Raw genomic sequence first — 8,160 nt, 5'->3', positions numbered from 1 at the left:
GGGTTCCTACGCTGGGCGGGGCGGTCCGTCGCTCTCCGATCCCCCCCGTAGCGCCTCGGTGCTACACACATAACCGCCCCCCCGAGCGGCGCACGCTTGTCCTTTCGTTCCGCCTACGCGCGTCGTCCCTCTTAGCACGAGGTGTCTCGCTGTTCCCATATCCCCAAACCGAGGGGGAGATGGATCCCGCCGGGAAGGCGCTGATCCTGAACCCGCTCTCCCCACAGCTCCCCTGGGACCACAGGTACCTTCACCTGCTCCAGAGCTTCATTTCCTGACCGTTTATGGCACCAGCCTGGGGAGCTGCAGGGGGGACTCAAGTGGGCCCAGCTGTGGGGCCGGCAGCCTCAGCCCTATTTAAGCCCCGGCCGCAGCCTCTCACATGATGGGAGCGTGACTGCAGCAGCAGCATCATGGTGCTGGGCAGGGAGCGGCTGGCTCAGTTCTTCAGGCCCTGTGGGGAGGTGGGCAGCGGGGAGAGCAGCCGGCTGCTACCCCAGGTAATGTATAGGGCCCACAGGTTGTGGGGGGGGAACATGAGGTGATCCCATGTGATGGCCCTGAGGGGGGACCTCACAGGAGTCCCTGTTATGGGTGGGGGGTCCCCATAGAGATCCTGGTTAAAAACAGAGGGCCCCTGGGAAAGCAAATCTGTCAGCTCATAGACCACAAAGAAGGGAGATGGCCCAATGCCCCATCCTTTTGGGGGTCCCTCTAGGGGTAAATGGGGGTTCCCGTTAGGGGTAGATGCTCCAGTGGAGCTCACCCCTACGGTCTTTCATCTTCATGGACCCCAAGAACTCCCTGTGCCTGGTTGTCTCCCTGTGCCACGGTGGGATGTGGTGGCTGTAGGAGCCCACAGCCCCTCTAAGAAGGGTACGTGGGGATATGAGGGCTGGGTACCATTGTGGAAGTGTCCTGGTGCTCTGTGGGCCCTGCAGCTGCTGAGTGGTTCTTCTGCCCCACGCAGGCATCCCAGCTGACGGAGCTGCCCCAATCCTCTGATGATGACGATGACATCTCACTGCTGGGGGATGCAGATGATCCCGTGGCCAAGCACGACCCGGAGGAGTGGTGTCCTGCCCTCTGCAAACCAAGTGCCTTCAGACACTGTGTGCGGCACTTAGCCTTCCTCTGGAACCTCTTCTTCCTCCTGCTGGGCCTGCTGACCCTGGCCATAGGGGTCTGGGGGCTGCTGGCCAAGGGCGAGCACTTGGTCCCGCTGGGCTCTGACCCCATGCTGCTCTTTGTGCTGGCGGGGCTGGGGGCCAGCACCGTGTCCCTGGCTGGTTGTCTGGGTGCCCTCCGCTCCAGCTCCTGCCTGCTGCGCTTCTTTATAGGGGCCGTGTTGGCCTTTGTGGGGCTGGAGGTGCTGGGGGGGCTGCTGCTGCTGCTGGCACGGCAACGGCTGCGGGACGCAGTGCAGGATGCCCTGCTGCTCTGCCTGCTGCGCTACCAGGAGGAGCCCGACCTGCGCTTCCTGGTGGATGAGGTGCAGCGCAGCCTGCGGTGCTGCGGGCTCAGCTCCTACCGCGACTGGGAGAGCAACCCGTGAGTGGGGCTGGGGGCAGGTGGGGGGGCATGGAGAGGGGCTAGTAAGAAAGCAGCGGGCACACAGCACTCCTTGTATGTCCTGCAGGTATTTCAACTGCAGTGCGCCCGGTGTGCAGGCGTGCAGCGTCCCGGCCTCCTGCTGCCTGGATCCACGGCAGAACGGCTCCATCATTAACGACCAGTGTGCCTTTGGGGTGCTGCACCTGGGAGACATGGCGGCTGCTGGCGTGGTGCACCTGGGGGGCTGCGTGGTTCAGCTGGGTGCCTGGCTGCGTGCGCAGGCTGGAGGCATTGCCACCGGGGCGGCTGTGTTGGTGCTACTGGAGGCCACTGGGCTGCTCCTGGCACTGAAGGTGTTGGCAGACATTGCGCCCGGTGGGGCACGGGGCTGAGGGTGTGCGGTGGGACTGGAGAGGATGCTGAGTGTTCCCCGTGTTTTTCTCCCATCCTTTGTTGCACCTGTGCAGCCCATAATAAATCTCTGAACCCTACCTGGGTCTGGTCTACCTCCTCTCCATCCTGTCCTCTCTGGTGTGGTTGCCCACCCTTGTAGCACAGGTAGAAGCTTTCCAGCCCCAGACCATCACACCAGACTCCCACGTTTATTTCAGGTTTTAATGACTGTTTCTCCAGGCTATGCCCTGCTACGTGGATAGGGCAGATTCTAAGAAAGCACTGCTATAGGGCAGGTGGTGGTGGTGGCTGTAGCCAGCCTAGATAATGCCATACTGAGCCAGCTCGTGCAGCTCCAGGTGGCTGAAGGCTTCCCAAGGGCAGATCACGGTGATATCTGTGGAAAGCAGAGGCTGCATCAGCACAAGTCTCAGCACTGCTGCAAGCCCTGCAGCTGCACCATAAAGGAATGGGGACCACGTACCTGTTCCTAGCCCCTCCATGCCTGGAATGTCATCGCCAAACCTGCAAAGAAACCAGGTGTCTGTCCTCAATATGCATCAGCCTTGAGCAGCACCACATGGGTACCTTCAGGTGTGCCCCACACTGGGCCCCGGTGCTCGGCCCTACTCACCCCTGCACCCCCTTTTTGGGTGGCTTGCTCTTGAATTGCCGCGTCTGCCTCTGCTTGAACTTAGGTGGTCCTTTTCGGGGGGTGGCAGGTCCCCCGGTCACCCTGGTGGCTGACTTGAGCTCTGGTTTGTGGGGCTCCAAGCTCATGGCTGTAGCAGGGCTGGCAGCCCACCCCGCGGCACGGCTGTCCCTGTGGTTCTGGTACTGGCACGGGGTGGTTCCTCACACCTGGCACAGGGAGGACATGGGGCAATGGGGTGAACCTTGGTGTGGCTGCAGCCATCTCTGTGCCCTTGTTTCCCACCCTGCCAACAGCCCTGCAGAGCTGATCCGCTTTCCGGGCTGCTCTGGGGGTGAACATTCTCCTTCCCCTCCCTAGAATTAGGCCAGCTCAGACCCCACTAATCCCCTTACCCCAAAGGCAGCAAAGGGCATCCAGGGGGGCATAGTGAGCCCCTGCACTCTTTGGAGCAATACCTGCAGCCCTTCCCTCCCAGTGCAGGTGGATGCACAGCGCCAGGTGCCCCCACCACAATTCATCCCTGTTGGAGATGGGCATCACGGGTGCCACTGTGAGTTGGGGGCAGTGCAGCCGTGTGCCAGGTGAGCTGAAAGCTGCTCCAGCTGTAGCTGCGTGATGCTCAGGGCTGGCTCACAGGGCTCTGTGCGCTGCAGTCTGGAGGGGCTGCAGCTGATGCTGAAGTCCCAGGGCAGCACACGACTCCATCCCTCCCACAGACACCCTGCAACCTGCCAAGCACTGGGGCTTTGTAGCACAGGCAGCTTCCACTGCCAGCTTGGTGGCATTCGGCATGGAGCCTCACCTGCAAGTGCAGGAGGTGAAGGTGGGTTCCAGCTGAGCAATGCAATGCACTGCAGCCCCAATGCCTACAGGTCTGGGTGGTGTCTCTCACATACCAAAGCCATCACTTACTGTGCTCAAGGCCAGTGCTGCTCCAAATGACTCCCTCCAGCCTGCTCCACACGTCCTCTGGGTGCTCTGGGTGGCAGCTGGGGGCTGCCAGATTTATCCTCTTCGGGGATAATAGGATTAAGTCCCTTCTTCTCGAATGGGTAATCTAGTGTCCTTCCCACTGTAATGGTGGGGAGGAGGGTGGGAGTGCGTGCGTGCATGGGGAGGGGGTGTCAGGATTAATGCCACGGGGATGGGCTGCGTGTCAGCACTGCTGCCTCACCCCACTGAATATGGTCTTGGGCAGGGAGCAGGGAACAGCTGCAGAGCATCCATGGGGAGGGACACCCCTATGACTTAAGCCATTGCACCACGGAGACAGGGATGGGACCACAGCCAGCAGGGGAGCACTCCAGAACAGTGCCGACACCAAGCACAGCATGCACACAGCATCCCTGTCTCTGCTGCTTGGGAGTATCATTCCAAAGCCTCCCGTAATCCCAGCACTAAAGCAATTACAAAAAGGTATAATCTCAGCACACTTTAATTGAACTTCAGCCCCTTCCACTAATGGCAATTAGTTAGATTTCAGCAAATAGGATTACACGGATCCAGAGGTGTTTCATACGAAGCTGGCAGAACTGGCCTCTTCCACAGCAAAGGCCTGTTGTTAATTAATACTTCCAGACTGAGCTTCGTTAGCAAATGAAGCCGCTCTCAGTGGCATCCAGTGCACTGTCTGAGCTTGTCCCAGCTGGATGGGGGGAGGTTCTGCAGGGACACTGTGTGTCATCAGGCTGAGGCTGTGCTCAGCTGGGCAGGATTTGGAGAGGTGACGCCTCAAGGTGAAGTTTAAGGAGTTTTAAGGCAGAGATGAGCGAGGAAGGAGCAGCACCGTGAGAAGCTGCCCTTGATGGGACATTGCAGGGCCCACGTGCTCTGGCTGCACGCTCTGCCCTGAACCCAACAAATCCTACAGCATTGGAAAGGGGATGGGAAAAGCCCCTCTGGACAACAGTCACAGAGAAGCCCCTAAGAGGCTTTAGTGCAGCGTGGGGAGGACGGTGTGACACCACAGCCCATCTCTGTCACAAGGCTGCTGTCATGCTGCAAAGCCGGGGCAGGGGCAGTGGGAAGGATCCTGCACTTAGCAGGGATTTTCAGTCCTAGGGATAGAAGCACCGAGTGATGACACCACTCCTGCATCGTCAGTGCTGGGGTGGATGTGCTCGGTGAATCCCTGCAGTCTGATGCAAACAAACACCGTAACTAGATCCCCATCTCACAAACCAACATCCAGAACCACGCAGATACACCGTGTTCCAACCCTCTTGTCCCATGGAGACTCCTGGAGCTCAGCAGGAAGTTCCTCACCAGCTTTTGTGGTGTGCACAGGGCTCATTCCGTCCTCATGCGCAGCCTGATCTCCAGCTTCAGGACAGCTTTGATGCTCTCATCCTGCACGTGCTGCTCCACAGCCTGCAGTGCCCGCTCCCCACCATCCCCATAGTGCTGCAGCAGCTGCTCCACGTACTCGATCCAGACGCAGTTGTGGCAGCCGCTCATGCAGCAGGTGGTGGGTGGTGGGGGGAGCTCAGAGGGGTGCGGATAAGGGGGCTGAGCCCCCTGCCTGGTTTCTCCCTCCCCCTGGGGGGTTCTGGTCTGGCATTCATTTCTTGGGCTATCTGAACTCCTCCGATGGCTGCAGGCGGTGCTGGGATGGGGGGCTCTGTGCTGCTGCTCCTGGAAGGGATGGTTCCATGGTGGTGCTGGGTGGGGGGGCTGCCCCAGCACCCTCTGCCCTGAGTGACAGCCCCTCCACAGCGCCCCCAATCCCACCGCCCCTGTGGGGCTCCACACGGGGTCCTCCCCCCCCCAACCAGTACCACCTCCAGCCCCCACCCCCAGTCCAGCTCCATACAGCACCGGGCCCTGATGCAGCCCCAGACCCCCCATTAGAGCCCTCATAACCCCAAAGCAGCCCCCAACCCCCCATTACAGCCCCCAGACCCCCCGTTAGAGCCCTCATAACCCCAAGGCAGCCCCCAAATCCCCCATTACAGCCCCCAAACCCCCCATTACAGCCCCAGACCCCCCATTAGAGCCCTCATAACCCCAAAGCAGCCCCCAAACCCCCCATTACAGCCCCCAGACCCCCCATTAGAGCCCTCACAACCCCAAAGCAGCCCCCAAACCCCCCATTACAGCCCCAAGCCCCCCATTACAGCCCTCATAACCCCAAAGCAGCCCCCAACCCCCCATTACATCCCCCAGACCCTTCAGAGCAGTCCCTAGAGCCCCCAGAGCCGCCATTACCCCCCACCCCCCCCCTTACACCCACCCCCAGCCCTCACCCCACTCCCACCCCCCCCCGCCCCTCCCCCATGGTGCAGCCCCGCCCCCCTCCCCTCTCACCTCCCTCCCCCTCCCCGCCCGGCCCCACGCTCCGCGCGCCGCCCGTAGCAACATCCCACCGCCGCACCACGACAACGGCCCGCCCCTTTCCCGTCCGGAGCGACGGCTGTCTCACCCAATGATAATCCAGCTTCTGGCAAGGTCAGCCAATGAGAGTGCGATAGAAGAGGGATCGGAGGGCAACCGGAAGCGGATGCAGTAGAGGGAGTGGAGAGCGCGTGGGAAGCGGCGGAAGGATGGGACTGAGGAAGGGGCGAGGGAACGGACGGGGAGCGGGACACGGGAACGGGCCGGGATCGGGACAGAGGAAGGGACAGGGGCTGAGACCGGGACATGGGAAGAAACAGGGACCAGCCCCGAGAAAGGGCCCGGCCGCCGCCACGCCACGGGGCAGGTCAGTGCCTGGTGCGATGCGGCTCGGGATGGATCCTGGCTGCGGGCTGGGCCCACGCGAGGCTCCCAGTGCCGTGTCAGCCCGTACCGGTCCCGTTATCACAGGAAGGAGAAGGCGCTGAGCAACATGAAGCCCAAGAACCCCGACGAGCAGGAAATCCCTTTCCGCCTACGGGAGCTGATGCAGAGTCGTGAGGCCATGAAGCACCCCAAGGCCCGGGCGAGGCGGGCAGCAGGTGGGGGGGCTGCACCTCCAACGTGCCCCCAGCCCAGCCCGGCCCTGCCTGTCATTCCCTGCCTGTCATTCCCTGCCTGTCATTCCCTGCCTGTCATTCCCTGCCTGTCATTCCCTGCCTGTCATTCCCTGCCTGTCATTCCCTGCCTGTCATTCCCTGCCTGTCATTCCCTGCCTGTCATTCCCTGCCTGTCATTCCCTGCCTGTCTCTCCTAGGGAAGCCGCAGCATCCGCAGGGGCCCGAAGCCCAGCAGGACATCCCTGTGCCCAGGTTCCGTCAGCGCAGAGGGGAGTCGGAGCGCTCCTACGTGTGCCGCATGGAGCGGGAGGTGCAGCACGTGATGGTGCTCAGCAAGAACCAGCTGCAGCGGGAGCCCGAGAAGGAGGCAGCAACACCACAGAAGTCTCAGAGAAAGAAAGAGTGAGAGCAAAACCAGCGCGGCTGCTGGGGCAGGACGGAGGCAGCCAATGCTCTGGTTCTGAGACCCAGCTCTATGGAGATGGATCTGAGTCCGTCCCTTGGAGCAGCTGTACGCTCCTGGTGCCAGGCAGGGCAGAGCAGCAAAGCTTGGTTTATGGGGGGGTTCCATGGGGTAGAAGCTCTCTTCCTCGCTGCGGGCTGTAAGGAAGCTGTTCAGGTTTCAGAACAAAAAGCTGAACAAACTGCGGAAGAAGAAGGAGGAGAAGAAAGAGGCTTTGCTGGAGAAGAGCCTGTTCCAAGGTGGGGATAGAGCAGGGAGGCTGACTGCAGTGACCCGCGTGCAGAGGTGGGAGGGAGCAGCATCCTCCCTGACACCAGGTTCTGCTTTTCTCTCCCAGACCCAGTGGCATTCGGTGAAGTTGTGACAGAGCCACCCACCATCACCTCCCGGCCCCGCAGCGGGGGTCCCTCCGAGAAGGTGAGGTGTGGGGGCACGGAGCTCTGTGCCTGTCTCTGCATCCCTGACCCATCCCATCTTTGCCCACAGGCCGGTCGGAAGCGGCTCCTGCTGACACCTCACCTGGGCTCAAGCCGGGCAGCCTCCACTGTGCCAGTGTCACTGGCTCGCCAACGCATCGTGCAGGAGGAACGAGCGCGTGTCATCCAGGCCTATAGGGACATCCAGAGGCGCAAGCAGCAGCAGCGGGATGCAGAACGGGGGAGCACCCAGCCTAGCAGCAGGGTACCGGGCTGAGTCCACGTGTCCCACTGAGGGGACACGACCCCCAGAGCCCCGTGTGGAGCAGTGTTAGGGTTACGCTGCCCTTGTGACAGTCAGCTGGGTGCACCGGCAGCACTGGGGACACAGAACCCAGGGACTCAATGGGGACTGTTGTCCTGTTCTGACTTTGCTGCCAGTACAGACCTGCGCCCTTCCCAGCACCTCGGAGTGGGGCATCCCACAGCCTATGTGGAGCCACAGACCTGTTTGTAGTAAAAGTGATGGTAAATGCTGCTGATTTGCGCTTGTTTGTGCCTCCTGCACCATCGCACAGCTTCGCTGGCACTGCAGCGGCTGGGAAGGGACAGCACTGTGTTGTGTGCCAGCAGATGGCAGTCCCAGCCTGTAACCGTGGCATCGCTGTAACCGTGGGCTGGCAGTGCTGGCAGTGCTGGCACTGGGTGTCCTCTGGTAGGGGCAGG

At 61.4% G+C, this 8,160-nt stretch overlaps 3 protein-coding genes across 4 annotated transcripts; 2 read left to right on the top strand and 1 right to left on the bottom strand.

Moving 5' to 3' along the window:
• The first annotated feature begins 393 nt into the window (after positions 1 to 393).
• On the top strand, positions 394 to 2,033 carry TSPAN10 (tetraspanin 10). Its single transcript, XM_072351723.1, has 3 exons — positions 394 to 500; positions 971 to 1,551; positions 1,640 to 2,033. Exons 1-3 carry the CDS (start codon positions 414 to 416, stop codon positions 1,944 to 1,946), a joined length of 975 nt encoding a protein of 324 aa, XP_072207824.1. The 5' UTR covers positions 394 to 413; the 3' UTR covers positions 1,947 to 2,033.
• Positions 2,034 to 2,142: 109 nt separating this feature from the next.
• Positions 2,143 to 3,615, bottom strand: PDE6G (phosphodiesterase 6G). The gene is made up of 4 exons (XM_072351724.1): positions 3,515 to 3,615; positions 2,582 to 2,808; positions 2,432 to 2,472; positions 2,143 to 2,344 (listed from the first exon to the last, which is right to left on the bottom strand). Exons 2-4 carry the CDS (start codon positions 2,725 to 2,727, stop codon positions 2,268 to 2,270), a joined length of 264 nt encoding a protein of 87 aa, XP_072207825.1. The 5' UTR covers positions 2,728 to 2,808; positions 3,515 to 3,615; the 3' UTR covers positions 2,143 to 2,267.
• Positions 3,616 to 6,098: 2,483 nt separating this feature from the next.
• Positions 6,099 to 7,975, top strand: CCDC137 (coiled-coil domain containing 137). 2 transcript variants are annotated; one of them, XM_072351984.1, is made up of 6 exons: positions 6,100 to 6,302; positions 6,407 to 6,537; positions 6,753 to 6,957; positions 7,175 to 7,257; positions 7,356 to 7,435; positions 7,505 to 7,975. In XM_072351984.1, exons 1-6 carry the CDS (start codon positions 6,145 to 6,147, stop codon positions 7,709 to 7,711), a joined length of 864 nt encoding a protein of 287 aa, XP_072208085.1. In that variant the 5' UTR covers positions 6,100 to 6,144; the 3' UTR covers positions 7,712 to 7,975. The 2 variants fall into 2 exon arrangements, with proteins under 2 accessions (XP_072208084.1, XP_072208085.1); XM_072351983.1 differs by having other exon boundaries at positions 6,099 to 6,302; positions 7,356 to 7,828.
• Positions 7,976 to 8,160: the final 185 nt, after the last annotated feature.

The sequence above is a fragment of the Excalfactoria chinensis genome, chromosome 17 (assembly GCF_039878825.1).
Source record: "Excalfactoria chinensis isolate bCotChi1 chromosome 17, bCotChi1.hap2, whole genome shotgun sequence".
NCBI lineage: Eukaryota > Metazoa > Chordata > Aves > Galliformes > Phasianidae > Excalfactoria > Excalfactoria chinensis.
This window is presented reverse-complemented; position numbering and strand designations above follow the sequence as displayed.

Coding starts and splice junctions, on each gene's coding strand:
- TSPAN10 (XM_072351723.1), top strand. CDS start 414: ATGGTGCTGGGCAGGGAGCGGCTGGCTCAGTTCTTCAGGCCCTGTGGG. Junction 501..970: donor GCAGCCGGCTGCTACCCCAG/GTAATGTATAGG, acceptor TGCCCCACGCAG/GCATCCCAGCTGACGGAGCT. Junction 1,552..1,639: donor CGCGACTGGGAGAGCAACCC/GTGAGTGGGGCT, acceptor TATGTCCTGCAG/GTATTTCAACTGCAGTGCGC.
- PDE6G (XM_072351724.1), bottom strand. CDS start 2,727: ATGAGCTTGGAGCCCCACAAACCAGAGCTCAAGTCAGCCACCAGGGTG. Junction 2,473..2,581: donor CCCAAAAAGGGGGTGCAGGG/GTGAGTAGGGCC, acceptor GTTTCTTTGCAG/GTTTGGCGATGACATTCCAG. Junction 2,345..2,431: donor CATGGAGGGGCTAGGAACAG/GTACGTGGTCCC, acceptor TGCTTTCCACAG/ATATCACCGTGATCTGCCCT.
- CCDC137 (XM_072351983.1), top strand. CDS start 6,145: ATGGGACTGAGGAAGGGGCGAGGGAACGGACGGGGAGCGGGACACGGG. Junction 6,538..6,752: donor CCGGGCGAGGCGGGCAGCAG/GTGGGGGGGCTG, acceptor TGTCTCTCCTAG/GGAAGCCGCAGCATCCGCAG. Junction 6,958..7,174: donor AAGTCTCAGAGAAAGAAAGA/GTGAGAGCAAAA, acceptor GAAGCTGTTCAG/GTTTCAGAACAAAAAGCTGA.